The following is a 28,000-nucleotide window of genomic DNA, read 5'->3' as shown; positions in this document are numbered from 1 at the left end:
TTCTCGGGCGGACTCTCTCTCTCTCTCTCCCCCGCTATTTTGTTTCTATGCCTTTCCTTAAAGCAGCTCCTTGAAGGTTGGGGAGAGAGTTCTACTTTCTCCAGCTGCCTCCTTGGATTTACCATACTTTAAGGCTGGGGTGCTTTACCTCCCCGCCCTTCGGGTTCATAGCCTTATAGAATTGATTTTACTTAATATTTTTTATTTTATTTTTATAATATTGGGGAATACTGGACGCCATGTTGTGGAAACTAGCAGACAATGTCAAGTACGAAGAAGATTGCGAGGTGAGAGGTTAAGACTGTGAATGTGGCTAGTCCTCATTGATCAGACGGGGGGGTTGTTTCCTCGTTGCTGCTTTTGGTTATTGGCTTTGCGTTCGCGTCCATGCAGAAGTTAGGGGAGCGGGACAGATCAAAGCGAGCTTAGTGGACGGTTCCCCCGAGTTAATGGAAGGTAAAACGTTGCTCCAGGTTGTAAGGAGTATAGTAGTCGGCTTCTAGGAGCGCTGCGTCCCGGGCTTGTGTGTTTGATACGGTATGATGGGAGTTTTCTTGACTTAGTAAATAAATAATTTAAGGTGCTAGTCCTAAGCACGCTGAATTCAAGGTATAGTTTTAAGGAATACCTTACGGTCCAATCGGGTACTCGTAAATAAGTCCCGGGGAAATCGAATGAGCCTTACCCCCGGGCACGTAACTTTTTTTAAAGTATGCATCAGATCGCTGAAATGTGTTTTCTGCTTTTAATTAGATTAATCTATTAAAGCGATGCCCGCGCTGCCGTTTTGACCCTGGTTAAAAATGGTGATGGGGCGTCCAAATCATGATGCAATACAGAACCTAAATCGGATGCGCTCTTTTCCCACGTGTTGAAAAAAGGGGTTCGGTTATTATTATTTTTTCCTCTTTTCAAAGCTGGCGGTGGGGGGTGCTCTCGACGTCCTGTTGGGCTTCTGCCACTTTCTTGCTCCTTGTACAAGTTTTTAGAGGGCCCCTGATGTCAGAATAAGGCTTTTTTTTTAAAAAAAAGAAAAAGTTTCAGCCGGACTTCACTTTAGAGGGGAGGTACAGGATTTCACTCGCTTCCCCGCCGTCATCCGCTCAAAAGCGGCTTCGGAGTCGCCCTTGAAAGCAGCTTGGTCCACATTTAAATAGCTGCTTCATTTCCTCCAAAAGTAAAAAGTTTCCCTTTGGCTTTTGCGTTGTATCCCCAGAGGTGGATAACGACTCCCCCCCCCCCCAGTAGCATCCTTCGGATCCATCTCGCGTCCGAAGGCCGCCCCCCCACCCCGGGGTGCAACTTTTGTAGACTGGCCGGCCTGTTGTTATCGTCTTTCCTTAAGATTGCGAAAACGCGGGAAAGAGCATGCAGAAATCCTAAATTAATCCTTCCTTCTCCCTAGACCAGGCTTAGGTGGCGATCGCTTTAAAGCCGTGCAAACCTGGCGGGCTGCGTTCCTATAAAACAGCGTTTCCCAACCTTAGGAACTTGAAGATGCGTGGACGTCAACTCCCAGAATTCCCCAGCCAGCTATGCTGGCTGGGGAATTCTGGGAGTTGAAGTCCACGCATCTTCAAGTTCCTAAGGTTGGGAAACGCTGATTATAAAAACCTTAAATCTTAAAAAAAACACCTTAAATCTTAAAAAAAAAGATCCCCCGGGTGCGCGCGTCCCAGACGATGCCAGGCTTATTAATCAATTAAGCGTTCGCTTTCATTTGCCGCGGAGTCCCGCCTGAATGAAGCTGCTTGCTCGAAAACCGAGGTTAATTGCAACAACCGCGTTAACCGCGTCTTGTGCGAACGCAGCCGTCCTAGCGCGCTCGGAAAGAACTGCCCTTGAACTCGACGGGGGGCTTTTACCCGTAAAAGGATTTATAACAACAACAACCCCCCCCAACCTACCCCCGGTCCCTTAAAAGAAAAAGGAAATCTGTTTCCTTCTTTGGAAACTTTTCCCTCGCGAGGTAGGGGGGGGGGAAAGGAGGAAGAAAAATTAAAAAAGCCTGGCTTTTGCCCAGGAGCGGAAATGATTAATCCCTGCCGGCTCTCTCCACGCCACCATCCCCCCCCCCAACCTCGCCCCGCAGGAAATCCAGGCAAACTTTTTTTTTTGCACGCTTCGAGGCCGAGGTGCGCGCAGGTCTTCCAGTCCTCCCACGCGGCGGGGCGGGGAGTGGGGTGGGGTGGAAGCGAGGGCCCGGACGAGCGGAGTCTCCGAAGCCAACGCTCCAGCCTGTTGGACTGGTTCCGGCAACGGGGAAGGGCAGGAAGAGGGGAAAAAAAAGAGGCCTCGGGAAGGGCAAGAAGAAGTGGACGATCTTGGCACGTCCGAAGGGCACCGGAGCCCTCCCCACGGCGCCTTTTAACTGTAGCACCAAGCACACCTCGGGAAAGGGGTGCCGGAGGGTTTGGAAATCCTGGCCAGGCTTGTTTTCCCTTGGACTACTTTACCTCTTGTGCTCAGCTTGCTTGCTAGCTTGCTTGCTAGCTTGCTTGCTAGCTTGCTTGCTAGCTTGCTTGCTAGCTTGCTTGCTAGCTTGCTTGCTAGCTTGCTTGCTAGCTTGCTTGCTAGCTTGCTTGCTAGCTTGCTTGCTAGCTTGCTAGCTAGCTTGCTAGCTAGCTTGCTTGCTAGCTTGCTTGCTAGCTTGCTTGCTAGCTTGCTAGCTTGCTTGCTAGCTTGCTTGCTAGCTTGCTTGCTTGCTAGCTTGCTTGCTAGCTTGCTTGCTTGCTAGCTTGACAAGCCCTGACCCGACTCCTGCTGGGGAAGGGGCGTGCCTAGGATGGACAGGACTTTCCAAAATTCCGCTTTTGTGAACAAAAGCATCGATCTTCCTCTTTTTTTCCCGGTGAATGGGCGTTTAAGCCTTGTGAAGAAGAAGAAGAAAAAAAGAATTCGGGAGTTAATCGGTATCGATTGCTCTGCAATAGAAAAGCTTTCTTGATTGCAGCTTAAGCCTGGCCTTGCCCTCCCCGCCCTCCCTCCGTTTTGTTTAGAGTGTTTCTCCCCACTCAAGTAATTTATTTAAATCACCTGCATTTGACTACATATTTTTTATAATGTCTTCCACGAAACACCCCCCCCCTCCCCAGGTGGGTCTTGATTAAACGGGCCGATTTCCTGCAACTTGTTTTGAAGGATCGGATAACAGCCATAAGGGGAGATTTTTTGGCTCAAGCAGAAATGGTAACTGGGATGCCCCCCCCCTTTCCTAAATGCCCTTACCTCTCCTTATTTGAAAAACCCAAACCAGCTTGCAGTCCTCTTCCTGGCAATGGGAAAATGAAGAGTCCAGGTGACTCTTAAAAGTGCTGAGATTACACAACAGCCTTAGTTGAAATGTGACTAACTGGGTAGTGGGTGAATGCATTGTGTGAATGTAGACAAATGCGTAGTAGAGAAGTGCGTAGCCGCGGCAAACTATACGGTTTAAGTAAGCAAGATTAGCCCATTGTGTTCTGGCAACCACTGTGTCTTGAGTAATTCTCCTCCAAGGTATATTTTCCAACGAAATGATGAGCCTTTTGCTTGATTAGGAATATATATTTTAAGATCGCAGTGATTGTATTGGCACAGCACGTTTACCCAAAAAGATAAAGACATGCCAGATGCATTTGTAGAACATTAGTTGATTAGTTTTTTATGGTTTAACATGTTTGAGTGTGAATCTAACACACGTTTGATCAGTTTGTGGTTCAATGCAAACTCACAAGGAGGGTTAAATCAGTTAACTGCTGTGCTTCTGTTTGCATTTAGACACTTGAGGATTTCACAGGCTGAGCAAGGAACATTTCTGATTTCTACAGTGTTGGGAGTAAGCCAATAGGTTTGGTAGAGCTCCTTGCTAAGTGAATTGGGTACAAGGTTGCAACCTCAGGTAAATTGGGGGATCCCTTTTTGATCTTAAATTCATTTTTTTAGGGATTACAGGAAAAAAAAGCCCTGGCAAGGGAGGATGCATGATGGAAAACAAAAAAGAAAAATTAAAGATCTGGAATCAGATTTAATATAGTTGAAAACAAGGCTGAGAATCAGAATAGAGACAAATCTTTAATAATTAATAATTAAAGGTGCAAGGAGACTGAGAAATCACCTCACCAGGATGAAGAAGCATCCCTGGTTTAAAAAAAGTAAGCAGATCAGCTCATCCTTGTTGGGCTGCAAATTACTTTTTTCTTTGTTTTAACATCTTTAGTGGAATTAAATTAACAAGTCAGAGAACCTTAATTGCAGCATAAGTCTAAATATGGCTGAGACTGGTTGGCTGAATTTTACCCCTAGAAATCCTGGCCTCTTTAACAAAACTTCTGGGCCTCTAGAGCTGGCTGCCCAGTGCCAGGATAGGAAGGCTTAAGACTAGTCTGAGGGGTAGAAGATAAACCAAATTTATTTGGTGGGGAGGAGAGGAAAGAGACCTTTCCTATCCAAAGAAAATAGAGCAGTTAATTTAAACTTCTTTCGGACTTTCTCTAGGTTGACATCCACTTGGACAACCTGCAATCTCGGGAATGGGGACTTTCCAACATCACTCATTCATAGCAACCTTAAACCTGCCTCCTCCCACTTGCCCTATAGTTAATCTGTTAGAAGCATTTTTCCCTCTTACCTCCCATTTTCTTTTGATTGATTTCCCTGTTTTTTTTAAAAGGAAAGAAAGAAGCTGTATAATTCCCAGTGCTCCAGCATTGAGATGTTATGCTAGTTTTAACACTTAGTTTTAACTAATTCAGTAATCAGTGATTGGTAACCTGCAGTAGCCTTGAAGTACAATCCAACAGGTTGGGTTACATAGTGGATGCCTTATTTTTTAAAAGGAATCCTCTGAATGCTGGTAGACTATCACTACACTATTAATATTAGTAAATTACACAGACACAAACAGAGGAATCCTTATATAGCTCCATGTCATGTATTCTGGCTAATGAGTTAATTAACTTTTCTATTGCTGAAAGGGTGTTTGGTGTTTCATGCAGCAATAAGTGGACAAAAGGGATGGTTGTTATTTAGATGCATAATTTTGTAAATTCGTGGTACATTAAGAACTGATAGCATTTCATTAAAAAAGCACAACAACTTGAAGTTGTGAATATATTTTTGGAGGGAGACCGAGATTTGAACCCAGTGTCTGTAGAATCACGACAGGTTGCTTTGGCAAAGTTAATTGAAGTTTTTGAGCACTATGGTACTTAATTCTGATTAATCAAGTATATGGTTAGATTGTAAGCCAAATATTTCAGGATAATATATGTACAGTTCTGAATAGCTGCCAGTGATTGAGGGCCACATATCGGGATCCCAGGATCCTGCATTCTCTATAGCAGTATCTGCTCTCTGCAGTGAGATGCTCGGGATCTCATTCTCTGGAATAAAATTTAAAGGACTTCCATTCTGCTAGGATTTTAAAGGACCTTAAAAGCCTGGCTGTTTGCCTAGAATCTTTAGAAAGGAGAATTGATGCCTCCTTTTTGCTTCCAGTTCTAATAGGCTTTATTTCCTTTGCAATCTTTGTGCCTTTCTCTTGTGCTGGTTTCACATATTTTTTTTATATATTCTGTGTTTTTAAAATGTTTTAACAATTGTAAACCACTGGGAGTCAGGTAGCATCTGCATTTAATAAATTAGTGAACTGCCTAGAGTCATCATATGAGATAGGTGATCAGTATGACTTGTAAATCAATAAATCAAACAAACAATGCTGCAAATTGTCCCTCCTCCCCATTTATTACAGAGGGTGGGTTGTTATTATGTTTGTGTATGAGGTATTAGTTATTTTTTTCCCACTTGACTGGCCCCAAAATATATTAGCTGAAAATAAAACTTGGTGTTAATTGGTTTGCAATTTGTTGCGTTTAAGCTTAAAACAGCAGGTTCATGAGTCTAATTAATTGATCTCTGCCACACTTGATTGCAAATCCCCATCCCAAGCAGTATTAGGGAGCTGCCTTTATTTAAACTGTTTAATCCAAAGCAAATGCACTTATTTTAAGGGGAAAATACAGGAATTAGTTGAAAGTGTGAGGTCATAGTTCTGCAGTCCAATCTCATGAACTGCAGAGTGCTTGTTTTTGTCATATTGGAGGCTACTTCCAGTTGGAGTGCTTGAAGGTTGCAGCTAAATAAACACTTGGGTAGTAATATTCCTGAGCAAGAGAGAAAGGAAGAGAGAGAGAGAGAGAGAGAGAGAGAGAGAGAGAGAGAGAGAGAGAGAGAAAGAAAGAAAGAAAAAGAAAAAGAAAAAGAAAAAGAAAGAAAGAAAGAAAAGAGAAAGAAAGACCAATGGGGCTTAACTTCCCAGTGTCGCCCATCAAACAGTGCATGGCAGCAGTTTGCAGGTCTTCCTCCAGTTTGAGAATTTCACTAACTGGGTTTCATGTGGTTTCTTCTCAGGACCGGCACGATGGAAGCAGCAACGGGAATCCCAGGTTGCCTCACCTCTCCGCTGTCAGCCAGCACCTCTACAGCCCAGCTCCCCCTCTTTCCCATTCGGGGACCTCTGATTTCCAGCCACCTTACTTCCCTCCCCCCTACCAGCCTTTGCCTTACTCCCAGTCCAGTGATCCTTACTCACACCTCGGGGATCCTTTTTCTATCAATCCACTTCATCAGCCGCCACCACCACCACCTCCCAGCCAGCAGCAAACCAGCTGGCCAAGCCGTCAAAGCAACCAAGACCCTTCCGGTTTATCCCACCACGCCCGATCAGGCTTGGTGCCTCATCTCCCAGCTCTGGAAAGCGGCTCCCTTGGGACAAGAAGGGACACCTACAGGCGATCTGAGCTGCTCCTGCCCCACGGCCATGGGCTCGATGCTTCCAGCCTGGCAGAGAACTTAGGACTGCATGACATGGCCCACCAGATGGAAGAGGTTCAGGTAACAATTCTGGGGTCAAAATAAAATGCCATGAATGGAGAGGATGGTACAGCAGCTTTTGTTGATTGTGGGGGGTGGTGGTCCTTGGTGTGCTCTCTTAGCTTGGTTGTTTTACTTTGCAGACATTTCATTACCCAAATTAGGTAACATCATCAGTGCTGCTAATGTTACTTAGTCTGGGTAATGAAACATCTGCAAGAAAACGACCCAAGCTCAGAGAGCACCAAGGACCCCTTATTTCAACCCTGAGCTACAAATATTCTTTATCGACTTTTGCTGGGCAAACTTGGGCTATCTTACTAAAGAAACCTTTACAGGTAGTCCTCGAATTACAACCATTAGTTTAGTGACCGTTTGAAGTTACAATGGAACTGAAAAAAAGTGACTTATGTCCATTTCCCCCACTTACGACCTTTGCAGCATCCCCATGGTCACGTGATCAAAGATGCTTTGATGCCTTCAGATGCTTGGCTACTGGTTCATGTTTATGACGGTCACGGCGTCCCCGGGTCATGTGATTGCCTTTTGCGACCTTCTGACAAGCAAAGTCAACGGGGACCCCCGATTCGCTTAACAACCATGTTAACTAATTTAACAGCTGCAGTGATTCACTTAACAACTGTGGCAAGAAAGTTTGTAAAATGGGTCAAAACTCACTTAGCAACAGAATTTTTTAGCTCAGTTGTATAGTTGTAAGTTGAGGACCAGTTGTATTGGGAGAGGTTGAAATTCCCAGTTCAACAAGAGATCCCGAGTCCCTCTGAACCCTGCCCAGAGTTGAGCATTATGCCCTCAACTTTGAGAAAATAGATGCTGGTGTTTTTACTTAATTGTTTAGCACTTGATTATATCATTTGTGTTCGGGTTCATCCACTAATTTTGCCTTCATGGTGATGGATCTAGAGTGAACAGATTAATACATGAAGATGTATACAGCCACTGCAGTAACGTTAAATCTAAAATAAAGGGTGGGGTTGGTCAGCACAGAGGATCCATTCTGAGAATTTTATGCTCATAAAATTTCAAGGAAGTGGAAAGGGTTGCAAGCATTTTCTGTTCACTGAGAAAATGCTGGTAGAATGGATGGTCTTGTTCAGCCACGTGTGCTTATTTTCTTTATGAAAATCTGAGAAGCCAGGTATGGGTGAATCAAGTTTTAAACTGATCATTACTTCACCCTGAAGTGTATCACTTGGGCATGAAAGAGGCATTGCACAAACACAGAGGTGTGAGAATCTGTCTTTCCTCCATTGCTTCATACCCTGTGCAATCCTATTATTGAACAATCTTACCTTGCTGCCTGTGCTTCGTCATTCCAAGGAACAGAGCTTGATGTGCTAACATTGCTTTCTCCAACCTGATGTTCTCCAGCTGTTCTTAATCAGTTCTCGGCCAATGATGGCCAATAGCATTCCATATTTGGAAACCCATCAGTTGGGGAAGGCAATAGCAAAGAGCATTTTTATTTTTTATTTTTTTTCCCATTTTCATCCTGCCTTCTTGGTCAACCAAAAAGCCAAAGTGGTTCATTTCATTTGTACAGAAATCCTCCATGCCGGAAGGGATGTTAGTTAAGTGAGTCCATTTATTCAGATGTGGCTCCAAAATAGAACTGCCTCACTGATGGCAGATTTCAACCAGTGGGATAGAAGGCCTGCATTGTTAACAAGGTGTTCTTTTGCTCAATCTCAAAGAATGACGTTCTAATAAGTCTTGTAGTAGTTCTGTAGCTTGCTCCCAAAATTGTTGGTCTTTCATTTCATGGTTTGGTCATTTTTTTGTGTGTGTGTCCCTGTGAGTCAGGTTTTGACTCCTGATGATTGCATTGAGAGGTCCCTGCGGTTTTCATGACAGGGATTTTCACAATGGTCTGCCATTGTCTTTTTCCCCAAGACTGAGAGAAAATGAGCAGCTCAAGGTCACCCAGCTGGTTTTGTGCCCTAAGGCAAGGTTGGCACTCCTGGTCCCCCAATTTTTAATCTGATGTTTTAACCTCTACACCGGACTAGCTCAGGTTACCTAGAACAATTCTCTGAAAATAAATATGGGTAGTCCTCAATTTAGAACAGTTCATTTACTGGACAGCCATTTGTCTGAAATGGTATAGGGTTTCTTGCCTGAGAAGGGGGTTGGACTAGATGACCTTCCAACTTTACTATTATGATTATGATTAAGTTACAGTGACACTGAAAAAAGTGACTTCGGACTGTTTTTCACGTGACCGTTGTGGCATCCCAGTGGTCATGTGATCAGAGGCTTGTCAACTGACTCATACTTATGACGGTTGCAGTGTCCTGGGGACATGTGATCCCCTTTGTGACCTTTTGACAAAGTCAATGGGGAAGCCAGATTCACTTTAACAACCGAGTCACTAACTGAACTGTAGTGATTCACTTAACAAATGTGGCAAGAAAGGTCATGAAATGGGCCAAAGTTCACTCAACAAATGTCTTGCTTAGCAGCAGAAATTTTGGGGCTCAATTGTGGTTGTAAGACAAGAACTACCTGTAGATCACGGATAAAGCCCAACTGCTCAGATGTTGGTGTAATTCACCCACAGTGCTCAGCTTCCTGATTAATTTCGCCATTAGGTGTGTGATCCCTTCCCTTGTCATTTGTAAATCACAGTTGGTGTTGGGGATATATTCACACATCACACCTGGTCTCAAGCAGGCCAACCATATGCTAGCTTAACATGATGATATGAACCACTTTCCCTGAACTATTTTGAGGTCAGCTTGAAAATGTTCTGAGTTATGATCATTGCGCTTTGGAAATGGAGAGCCACAGATTCTGTGTTTGTGCACACCAGCATCCTAAATACCTCAGTCGTGAATGAACTTCCTCATTTGTTTACCTGGGGATTTAAGTAGATCCATGAATGCCGTCAGAACTTTTGAAGTCAGTAGATCATGATTCTAAATATGCGCAGGAATGTAGGCAGCATGTTTGCTGAAAAGTAAAGCCAGTGGCTTGCTTCCCTGAATAATAAATTGACAGGCACTGGAACTTTGTATGATTGTACATCCCACTAATCTCAGTATGATTTCAAGCAGGTTAATTTTTGTTGGTTGGGTTGGCCTGTTTAGATGTCCATTATTTTTTTTTGGCTATTAAGTTTTGTGTCTTGCTAAAACCAACTAGGGGAATATGTTAATGAAATATGTTTGTATATTGGGTGGGGAAGCGGGCACAAATTGTATTCCACAACTGTATTCTTAAAAAAAAATTCACATTCTCTCTCCAGAATGTGGAAGATCAGCACTTATTAATGCATGACCAGACAGTCATTAGAAAAGGTCAGTAAGTTTACATTCTGCTGGTTTGTTTTCTTTTGTCTTTTATAGGATGGTATTTTCACTCATAAACTTTTTTAGGAGTTTCAGATTTGCCCTTCCTTTTTGAAAAGACACTTTGTTTAAAACAACAACAAACAACTAAAGTATAAAAAAGTAAGATTCTCCCCCCTCCCCCCAGCCATCAAGTTCTTTATGTGTGTGTTTGTGACTGTGTCTCTGTGTGTACACACACACACACACACACACTTCTGAAAAGATGGTGTGGATATGATCATCATGAATACTTATAAACAAATATTTTACAAAATCTACATTTTAAAAAAGTATCTACACCCTAGATCACAGGTCGGCAACCTGCGGCTCCGGAGCCGCATGCGGCTCTTTGAGCCGTCTCTTGCGGCTCCCAGCCGCCCGGTGCGCGCGCACCTCTTCCAACGGGCAGTGGTGCGCGCGCACCTCTCCAAATGGAGAGTGGCACCGCCCGTTTGGAGAGGTGCACGCGCACCTCCCCGAATGGGCGGAGGTGCGCGCGCACCTCCCCAAACCTTTGGAGAGGTGCGCGCGTACCTCCGCGCGAATGGGCAGCGGTGCCGCTCTTTCAGGAAGCCCGCCGCGGCCCGTCTGTGAAGCTGCCGAAAGCGGCAGCTTAGCAGACGGGCCGCGGCAGCTTCCGCAAAGAGCGGCGCCCCTGCCCATTCCGACAGGTGCGCGCGCACCTCTCCGAACGACCGGAGGTGCGCGCGTACCTCCGCGCGAATGGGCAGCGGTGCCGCTCTTTGAGGAAGCTGCCACGGCCCGTCTGTGAAGCTGCCGAAAGCGGCAGCTTAGCAGACGGGCCGCGGCAGCTTCCGCAAAGAGCGGCGCCCCTGCCCATTCCGAGAGGTGCGCGCGCACCTCTCCGAACGACCGGAGGTGCGCGCGCACCTCCCCAAACCTTTGGGGAGGTGCGCGCGTACCTCCGCGCGAACGGGCAGCGGTGCCGCTCTTTCAGGAAGCTGCCGCTTTCGGCAGCTTCCTGAAAGAGCGGCGCCGCTGCCCCTTCGCACGGAGGTACGCGCGCACCTCCCCAAAGGTTTGGGGAGGTGCGCGCGCACCTCCGGTCGTTCGGAGAGGTGCGCGCGCACCTCTCGGAATGGGCAGGGGCGCCGCTCTTTGCGGAAGCTGCCGCGGCCCGTCTGCTAAGCTGCCGCTTTCGGCAGCTTCACAGACGGGCCGCGGCGGGCTTCCTGAAAGAGCGGCACCGCTGCCCATTCGCGCGGAGGTACGCGCGCACCTCCGGTCGTTCGGAGAGGTGCGCGCGCACCTCTCGGAATGGGCAGGGGCGCCGCTCTTTGAGGAAGCTGCCACGGCCCGTCTGCAAAGCTGCCGAAAGCGGCAGCTTTGCAGACGGGCCGTCGCCATCGGGCAACCGGGAACCGGTTCCATCTCATTTTTAAAAAAATGGCAGCCGCGTGCGTCCGCGCATGCGCAAAAAACCTTTTTGCGCATGCGCGTGCGTGGACACACGCACGCGGCTCCCTCTTTTTTTAATTTGTGATGGAACCGGTTCCCAGTGGCTCTTTTTCTTTTTTAGGTTGCCGACCCCTGCCCTAGATCTTGACTTAATACAACGGGTTTAAAATGGGTTAAGTTTCCTTCTGAAGACGTTGTAGCACCTTGGATGTTACGTTCTGCTTTACAATATACAATGTGCAATTTTGGAGAATGAGTTCTGTTTGTTAAAATTTGCTGTTTTGTTATTATCCATTCCTTGGTAGTTATAGATGTCTTAGAAGGAAAAAAAATCCTTCATCTAAGAGGTTGGGAGAGAAATGAAAACTCAAGAACAATAGAAATATTTCTTTCAGGATAGTGATCTCTCTTTTTTGCAAATCAACAAAGAAATGTTCCTGCTGCAACTTTGGCCTTGGCGCTCTCTCCCTCCCTCCCTCCCTCCTTCTCTCCCTCCCCCCCCCCTCTCTCTCTCTCTCTCTCTCTCTCTATATATATATATATATATATATATATATAGAGAGAGAGAGAGAGAGAGAGAGAGAGAGAGCACCCTTTTCTTTTAAAAAGAGAGGTCTCTTTTTTGCACAATTCACACACCGCTAAAGTTTTTAGAATAAATAAATCAAAGGATGATTTTGTCTGTAACTTAAAAGTGACAGGAGGGAAAATGTGTCTGAGAAGAACCAGAAATGTTTTGTTGTCAAACTCATAGCTGATTGGAGAATTAGCTCATAGTATAACAATTTTTCTGCTGTCTGTTTCACCTGCTTTTCAAAAATCTTACTCCTTTGATAAATAAAAAGTGTCTGGCTTGGCGCTTTAACCCTTTCTTCTCCTGCCCGGTCCAACTCAAAATATTCCCGGAGAAGAGCTCAGGTTTCAGTTTTTGTCAGAATGTAACTGCCAGTTGAGCATACTTTTAAGACAAATACAAATGCTGATTTGTGTTTTCTGTGTTTCAATTTTCATAAAGTCAAGATGCCACTCCAAGGAACTAAAGTCGGGGGGGGGGGAAGCATTCATTTCTTAAATGGAATGAACTCAAGAACATTTTATCATATTATTATTACCAAATTTATTAGCTGCCCGTGTTGCAGTTCTGCAGTATGCAGTAATATGACAGCAATTTAATTGTTAGCTTAGAAAAAAGTTATAGACTTGTCTGCATTTTATCCATGGTCTGTGGATTTTTAAAAAAGAGGATCTTATTTAAAAAAATTTCTTGGCTGGATTGTAGACTATTGTTCTTAATTGCTAGAACAATAGATCATATCAGCACAATTGGGAAGGCACTTAAGCAGTGGAGTCCTAATACTTTGTTAAATAATAAAAGAACAATCTTTTTATATAACTGCCTCAGGTGTCTTCAAGTGATATGTGGATCCTTGTCTGCCCTTTTCCACGTAAGGCCAGGAATACTCTTTAATTGTTTAGAAAAAAAATTGGATTCATTGTGGAAGGCAACCTTATTCAACCTGGTGCCTATAAGTCTTCAGATACCATAATCTCTAGCTATCAGACATAGAATGACTGGGGATTATGGTAAATAAAGTCCAGCTCATCAGGACATTGGGTTGTGGGAGATATTACCTCAGGCACCCTTATGTTAAACGTTTAGACTTCCCAGAAAAGAAAAGGAAAAAAAAACAGGAGAAACACTCCATCGTAGTTTGTTTGTTTTTATATATTTTGGCTCTCCAGGTCCCATTTCACTAACGAAAAACAATGCATTAGGTCTCCCTTGCCAGAAAGATGGACTTCTGGGTGTAGTGATCAATCCCAACGAAGTGTTCTGCTCTGTCCCTGGACGGCTTTCTCTCCTCAGTTCAACATCGAAGTACAAAGTGACGGTGGCTGAGGTTCAGCGAAGATTATCTCCTCCTGAATGTCTGAATGCCTCTCTGCTGGGAGGAGTCCTCCGAAGGTAAGCACATCATTCCTCGGCCATCTCTCCTCTCCCCACCCCTCCTGGGTCAAATCATGTCCTGTCAAAGGGGTTTCCTTATGTCCTGCAGAACTGAATGGCCTCTGGAACAGAATAGCTTCTTGTCTCTTCTGGTTGTGAATCTTGCAAACAGGAGATAAAACGCTGCATCCTAATAGAGTTTATTTTGAAGCCTCTTGCCTTCACACTCTTTCCCCCCCCTCCTTGACACCCTTTTGCCTTTCCAGAATTGAAAAGTGCCATAACAGGATTTTATTGTGCGTTCTCTTTTCCTGTTAACAGACTCTCTCTATCCCACCCCCCACCCTAACATTGCAAAAAAGAAATAATTGAATAGGAAGTCAGGTCTTGTACTGGTTTACCCACTGCAGTCTAATGTTAAAAAGGTGTAAAGAGAAATACATGGATTATTTTAGAACAACACCATTTCCAAATTAAGACGTCGATTGAGAAAAACATAGCCAAGTCTGATTTATTCCAGGGTGTTTTGAGGTTCAGAAATGGACAGGTGAAGCTCATCGTCATCATCCCAGAGGATGTTTATTGCCTGTTTGAACGTTGATGGGGCTGCCGAAAGTAGAATTGCTGAGGCTCACATTCAGAAGCTACCAGCTGTAACGGAATTCAAGTACAGCCCCACTTGAATTCCGTTGACCCTTATATAGTGTCAATTGAATGTTGAGCTCTAGGTGACTGGATTCTTGTGTATAGGCTTGAATAAATCTTGTATGCTGCAACCTTGCAAATGGTTCCAATTTTATCATTCTATCTAGTTTACAACACTGAGATATGCTAGTATTATTCCATCCAAACACTGAGCATAACTAATACTTTTTAGGTCTAGAGGGGTCAGTAGAAATTGAGTATATGTAATCAGCTACTCATTCCCCACCCAAGTAATCACAGGACTATGCTGCCAACAGATCTGGGGGAAGTGATCCCAAGAAAAGGTGAGATTCCAAGCACACCTTTAAAGTGGGAGTGCCCAGGGCTTTCAGGCAATGCCCCAAATTTTTGACATAGGAAGATAGGGAAAGTCTTAAGTAAGCACCTCCTTTAATGATATTTAATGCAGATTAATAGAATGTACTTTTTTTTGTCTTGAGTGCACTGTCACTCAGAACCCAGTGTTTACTCTTAAGTTGAAAGCCATGTGCTTTATATTAATTTATGGTTGCTTTTTAATAGGCATTATTCAAATAAAGAAACACATCACCACAAGAGAAGAATACAAATTGACCTAGTAGTTGTATCTCCTAATTAATAAATGTATTTATTTATTTATTTATTTATTTATTAGTTTTTATAAACCGCCCTTCTCCCGAGGGACTCGGGGCGGTGTACAGAGGAAGGAAGGTATACAGATCGAACAATAAAAATAATAAGAAACACTAATGAACACAAACTGGGACCCCAATTAACGCTATCATGCCAGGCCAGCCTGCTGAAACAGGAAAGTTTTTAAGTCGCGACGGAAGGTACGGAGGTCAGGGGCCATCCGGATTTCTGTTGGTAAGGTGTTCCAGAGGGCTGGCGCACCCACTGAGAATGCCCTCCCCCTGGGGGCCACCAGCCGACATTCCTTGAGCGGTGGCACCCTGAGGAGGCCCTCTCTGTGGGAGCGCACAGGACGGTGGGGTGCTGACATCGGCAGAAGGTGCTCCCGAAGGTAGTCCGGACCCATGCCATGTAGGGCTTTGTAAGTCATCGTTAGCACCTTGAACTTCACACGGAAGGCAGCCGGAAGCCAGTGCAGCGCACGGAGGAGAGGTGTGATATGGGAGTATCGGGAGGCTCCCAAGAGTGTCCGTGCCGCCGCACTTTGCACCAGTTGAAGCTTCCGAGTGGATCTCAAGGGCAGCCCCATGTAGAGAGCGTTACAATAGTCTAGGCGAGATGTCACAAGGGCATGGGTGACTGTACGTAAGGAATCCAGGTCCAGATAAGGCCGTAGTTGGCGAATTAGTCGAACCCGGGAGAAGGCCCCCTTGGTCACAGCTCCAATGTGGTCTTCCAGGGAGAGCTGCGAGTCTAGGAGGACACCCAGGTTGCGGGCCCTATCAACAGGGGGAAGTAACTTGTCCCCAATGTTAAGCAGTGGGACGTTCTGAATCTCCTGGTTTCCCGGTACGTACAGCCATTCAGTCTTGTCCGGGTTCAGTTGAAGCCTGTTTCTCCCCATCCATTCCCGGACCGCTTTCAGGCAGCGGGACATCACGTCTAGGGCATCACTGATATTGTTTGGAGTTGAGATAAAAAGCTGGGTGTCATCAGCATACTGATGGTACCCTACTCCAAAACTGCGAATGATCTCACCCAGCGGTTTCATGTAGATGTTGAACAGGAGAGGCGAGAGGACCGACCCCTGAGGGACTCCGCAAGCGAGAGGCCTCGGGGTCGACCTCTGTCCCCCCGTCAGCACCGACTGCGAGCGACCCTGGAGAAAGGAGGAGAACCAACGCAGAACCGTGCCTCCCACTCCCAGTCCCCTGAGGCGTCGCAGCAAGATACCATGGTCGATGGTATCGAAAGCCGCCGAGAGGTCTAATAAGACTAGGACAGAGGAATGGCCCCTGTCCCGGGCTCTCCAGAGATCATTCATCAGAGCGACCAATGCCGTCTCCGTGCTGTAGCCCGGCCTGAAACCCGATTGGTACGGGTCTAGATAAACCGCTTCATCCAGGATCTGAGGAAGTTGGTGCGCCACCACGCTCTCAACAACCTTCGCAAGGAAGCGAAGATTGGAGACTGGACGAAAGTTATTCAAAGAGGATGGGTCCAAGGTGGGCTTCTTGAGGAGAGGTCTCACCACCGCCTCCTTCAAGGCGGTGGGGAAGTGACCCTCACTCAGAGAAGCAGAGATGACCGCTAGGAACCAGCCTCGTGTCGCCTCTCGAGCTGCATAGGCCAGCCAGGAAGGGCACGGGTCCAGTAAGCATGTGGAGGAGCTTAACCTTCTCATAATCCTGTCCACTTCCTTAGGAGTTACAGGATCAAATTCTTCCCAGATGACGTCGACAAGACTGTCCATGTCTTGTTCTTCCATCTCAGCCCAGTTGGAGTCCAGACCAGTTCGAATCCGAGCGATTTTATCCAGCAGATATTGACCAAATTCCTCGGCTCGACCCTGCAAGGGTTCCTCCCTCACCTCTTGGTTTAATAGGGAGCGAGTCACCCTGAACAAGGCAGCTGGGCGATTATCTGCGGACGCGATGAGGGTGGAAAAGTAGTTGGATTTTGCCACCCTTATCGCAGCGAGATAAGACCTGGTGAGGATTCTTAGTCGCAATCGGTCGGATTCGGATCGACTGGACCTCCAACGGCTCTCTAGGCCCCGTCTCCGACGCTTCATCTCCCGGAGCTCCTCGGTGAACCATGGGGCTCGCTGGGATCTGCGCCGGGTCAGAGGCCGCAAGGGTACAACTCGGTCCAGAGCCTCTGTGGCTGCCTTTTCCCAGGCTTCCACTAAGGCTTCCGCCGAGCTGTGAGCAGGGGGTGCATGCGAGTCCCTAAGCGCTGCCTGGAACTTATCAGGGTCCATTAGGCGCCTAGGGCGGTACCATCTGACTGGCACCGTGCACCCACGGTGGGGGGTGGCAAGGGGGAAGTCTAGCCGCAGGAGGTGGTGATCGGTCCATGACAGGGGCGTAACAGTTGTGGCACCCCCACCGACATCATCACGCCACCGTCCAGACAAGAACACCAAGTCTGGGTTGTGGCCTCTCTCATGAGTCGGCCCAGAAATTATTTGCAACAGGTCCATGGCCGTCATGGAAGCCATGAACTCCCGAGCCAGTTCGGACGATCCTCCCAGGGACGGTAGATTAAAGTCGCCCAAGACCATGAGTCTTGGGAATTCAACCACCAACTCTGAGAGGACATCGAGTAGCTCGGGTAGGGCCGCCGCTGCACGATTAGGTGGTAGGTACGCCAGCAGCAGACCCAGCTGCGCCCCTGGGCCGAATCTCAGTAGGAGAGACTCACACCCGACCATCTGAGGGACGGTGGTCTCTCGCGGGCTAAGGGATTCCCTGATGATAACTGCCACTCCCCCGCCCCTCCCATGAGCCCGGGGCTGGTGCAGTACCTGGAAACCTGGCGGGCAGAGGTCAACCAGAGGAACACCCCCCTCTGGGCCCAGCCAGGTTTCCGTGATGCAGGCCAGGTCCGCATGCTCACTCTCCAATAGGTCACGAATGAGGTGAGCTTTGTTGGCTGCGGACCTTGCATTCAGGTAGACCAGCCTCAGTATGGGAGGGTGCGCACCTTTGCTCCCGGGTCCTCCGGGGGAGAACAGAGGGTCGGAGCGTCTCACCGCCTTTACAGAGCGGAGATGACACTCCCGGTGACGATACGGCCCTCTGTCTGTGCACCTTCTGCCATTCCCCACCATCCTAGGGATGGGACGTTCGTCAGTACGCCACTGGGTGTTATCGGCGACTGGCCCTCGTTGTACGCCGTCGCGAACGGCCGTGGGCCTGGCATGCGTTATGGTGGCTGGAAGGTGTGCCTTTCCCGCGCAACCATAGTCTCCTCCCTCCCCCCTCCCTAACCCCACAAAAAACTTAGCTAAGAACTTAATCAGGGGCCTCTTGATGGGAATGTGCTGGAGGCCCCTGACCCTGCCCGGCCATCTCTCAGAGGCCCAGTGGTTGGGCCCGTCATCAAGATTGGATGTGATGAAGGCGGGTCGCACCCAGGAGAGTGGGGAACCCCTGAGGGCGTGCAGTGCTATGCTAGAGTATTGAACGGGCATAGTCACAGGTGGTTCCGGGAAGGTTGTCCCCTGGATGGTGAATTTGCAGGAGGGAAACAAATGTGGGAATTACCATAACATGAATACAATCCATCTCACCATAATGAGGAAGAATGTTTGAGATTTCAGTCTCTTACCTGGGTCTTCAGCTTTTGATAAGCAATTTCGGCTCTTTTTAAAAAAATAAATAAATTCTGGGTTGAAACTGAATTCAGATTGTGTGATGCTTCATCAAGATTATGAACTATGAGCCTACCAGTTCTTGAACTCAAAGCTTGTTCTGTGTGTGGAAGGATTCATATCCACCCTACCTTTTAAAATAACGTTCACATTAAGCAGTTCTGTTCAGCAATTCGTCAGAATTGTTTACTGTGCTTTAAAACACAACCTCGCAACTTTAAGGTAGGTGGACTTCCAACTCCCAGAATTCTAGCCAGCATGCTTAAGTTACTGAGACTGAGAAACACCGCTTTATAGAATTGCTAATATACAGCCTAATTTTCAGGAATTGGGGAATGTGCCCAATTCTCTCCACCCATTTGTAGTAGTGGAAGTACAGTGGACTTTACATCCTAGATTAAAAAAACAAAACAAGGCTGCATTTAATATCCACAACAAAGTTTGTTTTGATGTTCTTTGTGTTTGTAAAAGGTTTTAATTTTCATTATGTCGGTCATCATGATTGTAATGATGCTTGATAGTGTAAACGCAGAGGCAAAGCGTATCCTTCTCTTCCTCCCCCTTCCCTTTTCATCTTGCCTTCTGATGTTCATGTGATGGAACAGTCAAAAGTAGGTCAGCTCTAGTCACAATCCTCTCTTCCCTCCCCCCATCGGCAGAAGTGTATTGAATGTCAGCAACTTGCATGTCCCAATTGCTTCAAAATGTGACCTCTTCAATGATGCATCTAAACACCGCCCATCCCTCTCTCCCTCATCCGCAGAGCCAAATCTAAAAATGGGGGCCGCTCACTAAGGGAGAAGCTGGACAAAATTGGCTTGAACCTTCCTGCGGGCAGAAGGAAAGCTGCAAATGTGACATTACTTACATCGTTGGTGGAAGGTCAGTTGGTTTTCTCTCCTAAAGCCTTTTCTGGGTTAAAGGGCAAAGCGTGCAATTTGTGTTCGCCAATCAAGTTTTCTTCCAAAAGGATAAGTCTTCAGAAATATGGGCAGGACTCAGAATAATGGTCTTGGAAGGAGACGAAAATGTCCTTGTGGTAAGAGCTGTTCAGCTTTGGATCCATGAGAGGCAACGGGCTTCTTATTAAAATAGAGTTTGGGCAGGCTGGAGATGTTTCAGTTTAAAGTTCTGCCTGAATACAAGTAGCCTTGACTTATGATCACAACTGAGCTCACTTAAGAGTTGTTAAGTGAGTTTTGCCCTATTTTATGACCTTTCTTACCACAGTTGTTAAGTGGATCAGGTGTAACGTGGTTGTTACATCTATCTGGCTTCTCTATTGGCTTTGCTTGTCAGAAGGTCACAAAAGGTGATCAAGTGACCCCGGGAGGCTGCAGCCATCATAAATGTGAACCAGTTGTCAAGCATCCAGATCATGTGACCATGGGGGATGCTGTGAGAAATGGCCATGAGTCACTTTTTTTCAGTGCTATCAAACATTAAACAAATAGTTAGTTGTAAGTCGGGGACTACCTGTAAAGAGGTTGGACCTGAACGTCTAAATGGCACTTTCCAATTCTGCGCCCTGGTGGCCTCTTTTTTATTATTCCAAAATGCTTTTTGTAGCTAGATCAGGGGTAGGCAACCTTGGCTCTTTGACTCGTTGACTTCAACTCCCAGAATTCCTGAGCCAGCATGGCTCAGCTTGGAAACCTCTCCCTTTTCCCTCAGCATGGCATAATAATGGTAGATTAGGGTGAAATTTGTTCATTGAAGTTTCAGAGATGTCTCACTTTAGATGTGATCAGAAGCTTTGAATATCTCTCTTCTCCTTCCCATTAACATTGCCAGTTATTTATTTTTTTTACCTTTCCCATGTTTGTCAGTCTGACTCCAGTTAAATGATTATTGTTTGTTTCATTATGGGTAGATGAGGATAGATATTTTCTGCAGAAATGGCTGATTCAGAGAATCAGTTTGTCTTTCTCATCCTTTGCATGAATCTAAGAACATTTCCATCCTTTGATTAGTGTGTTTCTCGGGATACTTTCATGTGTGCTAACAAGCAGCTAAGAATTTGATTGTCCAATTTCTTAAAGAATTCCTTATAAAACTGCACTGAGTAAAACAACCTATAAAAAGCTGAGAAGAAAGATTGGCAAGGACTGATAAGGGTTCAAAGCAATAGTAAATAGAGAAGAACTTAAACCAGAGATTTTGGATTGCTAAATCAGAAAGATAAATTGCAACAATGCAAGTTTGTCAGGGGAATTCTAAAACCACCTTTTAAAACAAAAACTAACATTTATATATTCTAAACAAACTACATATGAGCTAGAGATATATGAATACTGTAAGCTGCCCAGAACCTTTTTGGAGTTGGGCAGCCTTAAAATCCATTATATTAGGTTAAATTAAATTAGAAATATTTATTGTGCAATGAGCTTATTGTACAAGGGATTAGGACTGATATGTCTCCTTTCATATACCAAATCTGCAGCATGGCAAATTGTTGCGTTTAATATGAACTGGATTGTCTGGTGTGTTCTGCTTTTTGGTTTTTTAAACTCTGCAGTACTCAGAACTCCCATACAATGCCCTAAAACAGGGGTCTTCAAACTTGGCAACTTTAAGACTTGTGGACTTCAACTTCCAGAATTCCTCAGACAGCCAGGGCTGGCTGAGGAATTCTGGGAGTTGAAGCCCACAAGTCTTAAAGTTGCCAAGTTTGAAGAGCTCTGCCCTAAAATAATGAACTATAAATGGTCATATGAATACAAGTAATAGAGCCAATGTTTACTTAACAAATTAACATTAATATATTAATAAGAACAGTTTCAATCGAGGAGGACATACTTCTACACCAGTAACTTTCAGAGTGAAATCAAATCTCTGAATCAAGCTTGACTCCTCATGACGTCATGCATACAACCACCCAGTCTTCTTGTCAGTAGCAGATAAGTGGTTTGTTATTGCTTTCTGGGAATCTAGGATCTAGCCTAGATCTTAGGTCTTTCCTGAAGTGTCTCCTCCAAATATTAACCAACCTGAATCTTGCTTAGCTTGACCACAGAATACAATCATTCCAGAAATTAATGTTTTCAGAACTGCACTGATGAAGAAGGTTTGTTCTCTGCTGTTGCAGAAGGTAGAGAAAAAACAGAAGGAGAGGGAGCAGATTTCAGCTAAAAAACTCTTAGGAGAAACCCTCAAACTGTAGGATCAGTTGGCAGCAAAAAGAGCAGTGTCTTCCTTGGCTTAAGGTACTAATGGCTGGTTGGTTGTTAGGAATATTTGTGCAGCAAGTAAGTTGAATGACTTCTAAGATCCCTTCTAATATTGTTTTATTTTGATGGGTGATGGAAGATAAGAGAGATGCTGTAACCAAAAACAAAAATAGAGGATCTTTAAATACAAAAAATATTTAATGATAGTTATGTCTGTTTAGAAACAGAATGTATTTTCTAAGCAATGAGTTTCATGTTTCAAACCTTTTGACTCTCAGCCTTTCCTCTAATTCCCGTATGATAGTTGGGAGACTTGGAATGAAAGGTTAAATTAGCACACGGCCTACCTCTGTTGAAAATAAGTGTAAAATTGGATGTGAAATTTGTCATGTGTATGTCAAAAGGCAACCTTTGCTACTGCCATCAACATGACAAATTCACATGGGTAAATCAGTTATTATTTCCAAGGAAGAACATGCATGTTTACAGGCAGAGTAGTTGCATCCCACAGTTTTTGCTGAACTGCATTATCAAAGAGGCTTGGTGGAGCAGTGGGCTAATGCCTCCTTAAGTAACACCAGCTGCCTGCAATTAGTGCAGGTTCGAGTCCCACCAGGCTCAAGGTTGACTCAGCCTTCCATCCTTCCGAGGTAGGTAAAATGAGGACCCAGATTGTTGGGGGCAATTAAGCTGACTTTGTAATAATGCCACTTGGGGTGTGTGTGAAAGCCCTAACAAGCAGGCATATACATAGAATGAAGGCTACTGCTAAAGCTTGTAAGCCGCCCTGAGTCTTCGGAGAAGGGCGGGATATAAATGTAATAAAAATAAAATAAATAAATAAAATCAAATGGGCTGTCGGGATGAAATATAGACCCATTAAAAAGCGAATAGTTGCCTTCCTAAGTATATTGAAGGGAATGTCCTCAAATTTGGGCTGAGGTGTTTTGATTTAAACTGCCGACATTTTGAGAGATGACACTCGTACAGGCAGGAGCAGTCAGTGGAAATTCATTTGCTGCTTCGCTTATAAATATCCTGGCTGCTTGGAACTTGTGCTAATTCATGCTAATTATTGCCAGGAAAATATTTTTGCAGTTGTTTCACATTTTGCAAAAACAACAGACTGGAGCAGACGACATTATAGGATGAGAAATATTTGTATGGTGGGACTCAATGTGACCTACTTCAAGTTAGACTATTATCTTGTAAAGGTCCTGACCCTTACTTGTAATGAAAGTATAATATTGCCTATTGTTTTAAATCCTCCTTCTCCTACCCTGGTCTCTTCCAGATGTGTGTGGGGTTTTAATTTTCCTAATGCCCAAATAGCAAATTTCTCAGTTTTACTGATTGGCTGTCCTATGTGCAACACCTGTCAGAAAAGCATTATTCTGGGGAAGTTAGTTTCTTTGCAACTATTGGATATCCAGAGAAAAGCTTAAAATCATAATATTACTCATCAAATAGAAGAGCTTTCTTAGGTAGCTCCCCTTTTTAAAAAACCTAGCTTGAATGGTGCTGTTATAAATTATAAGGTGGGGAGAAAAATAATCTTGTTAAACATATGGGCTGGTTATGACAGTGGCAAATATTGTTCATCTGTTTGTCTGCAAACAGTTATTTAAGTGGGTGTGATCTAATAAGCAAATTCTTGATTTTTTCCTTCTTTTCCCCTTCTGTGGTCCACTTGCAGGGGAAGCAGTCCATCTTGCCCGGGATTTTGGCTATGTGTGTGAAACTGAATTCCCCTCAAAAGCTGTGGCTGAATATTTAACCCGGCCCCATCTGGGCCGAAATGAGATGGCCAGCAGGAAAAATATGCTCCTTGCCGCAAAGTAAGTATCTTTATTTGAGTGGAAAGCAATATGTAAGATTTATAGAATATATTTAAAGTGCTTAGAAGGCTCAAGCAGTGTTTCCTCAGTACAGGGAGTCCTCAACCTACCACCACAATTGAGTTGTAAATTTTCCATTGCTAAAAAGTCAGTTGTTAAGTAAGTCATGCCCAATTTTACCATTTTTTTCACCATGGTCTTTAAGTGAATGATTGCAGTTGGTAAGTGAATCGTGCAGTTGTTAAGCTTTCACCTTGACTTTGCTTGCCAGAAGCCCAGCTGGGAAGGTCACAGATGGTGATCATATGACTCCAGGATACTCCAACCAGAATAAATACATGCTGGTTGTAAGCTCCCAAATTTTGATCACATGATTATGGGGATGCTGCAATGGTCCTAAGTGCCAGGACTGGTTATAAGTTACTTTGTTCAGTGTGGTTGTAACTTCAGATGGTCACTAAAGGGATGGTTGTAACTTGAGGACTACCTATAAAACCCACCAACAGGAGCAGGCAAAAGATGAGCCTTAATTAGTTCCTGTGGAAATGGTATCAAGAGTGAGGAACAATAGAGGCTGGATTGGAGCTTATTGTGAATGTGGGCAGACTGGATTTTTAATTATGAGAAGGTTGCATTCTCCTTTTTAAAGCCACATTAAGTTGGTTTTTAAGCTTACAATACAGTTTTCATGGTTTTCTAACCTTCAATGGTAGGAAACCAAAATTGGTTGGAGTGAAGTTGGAGAGTCTGTTCCCCAAAACTTCATGAAAGCAGGTTGAAAATAATAATAATAATAATTAATAATAATTAATAATAATAATAATAATAATAATAATAATAATAATAATAATAATAATAATAATAATAATAATAATAATAAATAGAAGAAGAAGAAGTAATAGTAATAATAGTAATAAGTAATAATAATTAGTAATAGTAATAATAAAGAGTTGGAAGAGACCTGGGAGGTCTTTAGAAAAGATGCAGTTTCTTTTCTTGCCTTACAAACATGCATCTTGTAGAGTTTAGTGAAGAGAATCAGGATTTAAATTAGATACTAGCATTATACATTAGGATCTTAAGAGCCATGGTGACGTACTAGTTAGAAATGCAGCATTGCAATTTTTCAGTCTTAACTCTGCCCATTGCCAGGAGTTCGATCCTGACCAACTCAAGGTTGACTCAGCCTTCCATCCTTCTGAGGTTGATAAAAAGAGGACCTAGATTGTTGGGGATAATATCCCGACTCTGTAAACCACTTGGAGAGTCCTATAAAGCACCTTAAAGCAGTATATAATTCTTAAATGCTATTGTTATCTTGTACAAGAACATTCTTCTTTGTATTTAATGACTTCCTGTTACCGCCTGGACTAAAAATCAAGGACTACCTCTGTATGGCTTAGGGATCTTATTTTCAATGGGTTTGTGTGGCTATAGAAAAGTTGCCCTTTTAAAATAGTGCTTAAGGCAGGAACACCTTTCATTTTAATATTTCATTTTAATAATGCTTGCAGGCATCTTCAAAAATGAATATGTGCAGGTTCAAAGTGTGGACTTTTTTGCATTAGAGCAGAGATGAAACCTGTGGGGTATTCAGACTTAAACAGAAACAGTCAAAGCATTTTAAGAATGTTGAACAAGTTATCTGCTATTTTTGCAAGTTTGCAAGCTAGTTTGAGCTCTAGGTCAAAGGGTAGTTTGATATCTGTAGATGCCTCCATTTCAGCCATTAGCCTCCACCTGTTGCTTCTTCCATAATTTTTTGCAAACCACAGATGGGGAAATTCTGCTGCAGCTCGCTTTATATTGCTTAATACAGCAAATCTAGACAGAAGATCAAGCCGAAAGCAACTGCAAAAGCTTAAAACTGTTTTTAGTTTTGAAACTGTACTGGAACAGGAACCGTGATTCTAAAGCAAAGAGGGTCTTTCGGTTTGTGTTTGTTTGTTTGTTTATTTGTTTGTTTGTTTATTTATTTATTTATTTATTTATTTATTTATTTATTTATTTATTTATTATTTATTCATTCATTCATTCATTCATTCATTCATTCATTCATTCATTCATTCAATTTGTATACCGCCCTTCTCCCGAAGGACTCAGGGCAGTTAACAGGGCATATATAAATAACAATACAAAAATTAAAAAGAAATTAAACAAATGCCCAATTAAAAATTACAATAACAATAAAAACAGTAAAAAACCCATTAAAAACCCTCCCCATCAGGCCAGACCAGCTAGTTCAAATAAGTGGGTCTTCAGCCCGCGCCGGAAGGAGCGAAGGTCCGATGCCATCCGGAGCTCAACCGGCAGTTGGTTCCATAACGCCAGAGCGCCCACAGAGAAGGCCCTCCCCCTGGGGGCCACCAGTCGACATTCCCTGACCGGAGGCACCCTGAGGAGGCCCTCTCTGTGGGCACGCACAGGGTGGAGGGGAGTTGACGCCGGCAGCAGGTGGTCCTCGAGGTACCCCGGACCCATGCCATGTAAGGACTTAAAGATCATAACCAAAACCTTGAACCTCACCCGGAAGACAACTGGTAACCAATGTAGCTCGCGGAGCAAAGGTGTAACATGGGAGTACCGGGAAACTCCCAAGACAACTCTCGCGGCCGCATTCTGTACCAGTTGGAGCCTCCGAGTGGTCTTCAAGGGAAGCCCCATGTAAAGAGCATTGCAGTAGTCCAGGCGAGAGGTCACGAGCGCATGAGTGACCATACACGGCAGGTCCAGATAGGGCCGCAACTGAGGAAGGAACTCAGGAAGTGTTGATGAGAGAATATCTTAAATTCAAGATGCCTGTTCTTTCTCCTTCTCCCTCCCCTCCCTCCCTCCCCCTTCTCTCCCCCTCTATCCCTCTCTCTCTGGTTGCCATCTTGAGGTTCCACCAAGCACCAATGAGCATCCCATATCACATACGTCTTCTTTTTAAGAATTGCTGCTGTGGCCTTGCTTTGTATTCTGCAGCTTATAATCATTACACTTTCAAAGTGTCCATTATAGTTTTCTCTCTGATCATAGGCATCTCCACAGAAATACAGAATACAATATAAAATAGCAGAATTGGAAGGGAACATGGGGGCGGGTCTTCTAATGACTGAATAACAAGCCTTTCTGCCATCTGGATGACCTCTAGAATTGGGTTCCTGAGCCCGTACAGTTAAAGCCCAAAAAACATGGAGGAGGGAGGTTCCTCTATCTCCACCAGGAAGAGTCTTCCACTTCCAAGGAGTCTCCTCCCCTTAAACCAGTTTGGTTTTGGAGCATTCCTGTGGTCAGATATTTTTTTTTAAAAAAAAACTGGGAATAGATTCCCAGCATCTTTTCTGCAATATGTTGCATGCTGAAAAGCCTGCTATCTTCAGATACTTTTACAGGAATGATTCCTAATGGAAAGTTTGGAGCAGTTTTTCTCCTCTCCAGCAACTTCAGGATGTGTGGACTTCAACCCCCAGCATTTCCCAGTGGAAGTTCACGCATCTTAAGAATTGCTAAGATTGAGAAACATTACTCTGAGAAATATTAGACATGGGTGAAGAATTTCCCCCCCCCCTCATGTCATGGGTCTTATTCATTCAAGTAATCTTTATGTGGCCTGTAATTGATGAAGCTAAAGCAAATAGCGAGTGGGAATATCCACTCTCTTTTATTATTATTTATCTCTTATTTCTAACACTCCCAGTCTGTCTCTTGGAATAAACGGCTGGAAGGAAGGAACTAATATGTTTTACCAAGGCCTGAACTAATTTAATGCAGAGGAGTTTTGAAATTAGGTGCAAAGTTATAAATGTTGGTTACAGGCTGCCTGTATTAATTACTGTTGAGTAGAGTCAAGCCTGAGCTACAAATAATTATCTTCTGTCAGAATCATTGTTGAGCTAGTTAGTCTAATCTGTAAAAAATGAGACATAAAAGCAATGTAAGTTTCTAGGGGAAAAAGAAGAGGATTTTAAAACATGGTAATAATTCACACAATATTGTCTTTTAAATTACTTTTTTAAAAAACATATTTAAGGAAAACACTAAAACATCTCTTAAACATGTCTGAGGATCTCAGTGGGAGGAAATTGATAAAAGTCCTTCTGACTCACTTTCATTGTCTTTGTCCAGTGGAAATGCAGAATTAAAAATTAATTTGCTTCCCTGTTGCCTCTTCCAGACAGATCTGTAAAGAATTCACGGAGCTTCTCACTCAGGATCGAACCCCTCTTGGTAATGCGAGGCCAAGCCCTATCTTAGATCCTGGCATCCAGGGATGTTTGACACACTTCAGCCTGATCACACATGGATTTGGGAGTGCTGCCATCTGCGCCGCGATGACCTCTATGCAGAACTACCTGAATGAAGCGCTCAAACTAGCAGACAAATCATACATGAATGCAGGAGATCAAAGCCCCCCTGATGCCAATAAGAACCTTGAGAAGATGGACAAGCATAGGAAGTGA

General features: G+C 44.4%; 1 protein-coding gene across 1 annotated transcript; it reads left to right on the top strand.

Moving 5' to 3' along the window:
• On the top strand, positions 1 to 28,000 carry TFAP2C (transcription factor AP-2 gamma; the record flags this gene model as incomplete). The annotated part of the gene is made up of 7 exons (XM_081324081.1): positions 1 to 287; positions 6,391 to 6,873; positions 10,121 to 10,172; positions 13,368 to 13,590; positions 19,311 to 19,429; positions 23,414 to 23,555; positions 27,715 to 28,000. The coding sequence occupies exons 1-7, from the start codon at positions 240 to 242 to the stop codon at positions 27,998 to 28,000; spliced, it is 1,353 nt and encodes a 450-aa protein (XP_081180207.1). The 5' UTR covers positions 1 to 239.

The sequence above is a fragment of the Vipera berus genome (assembly GCF_964194415.1).
Source record: "Vipera berus genome assembly, chromosome: 3".
Lineage (NCBI taxonomy): Eukaryota > Metazoa > Chordata > Lepidosauria > Squamata > Viperidae > Vipera > Vipera berus.
Note: the sequence above shows the minus strand (reverse complement) of the source record. Positions and strands in the feature narration are given on the sequence as shown.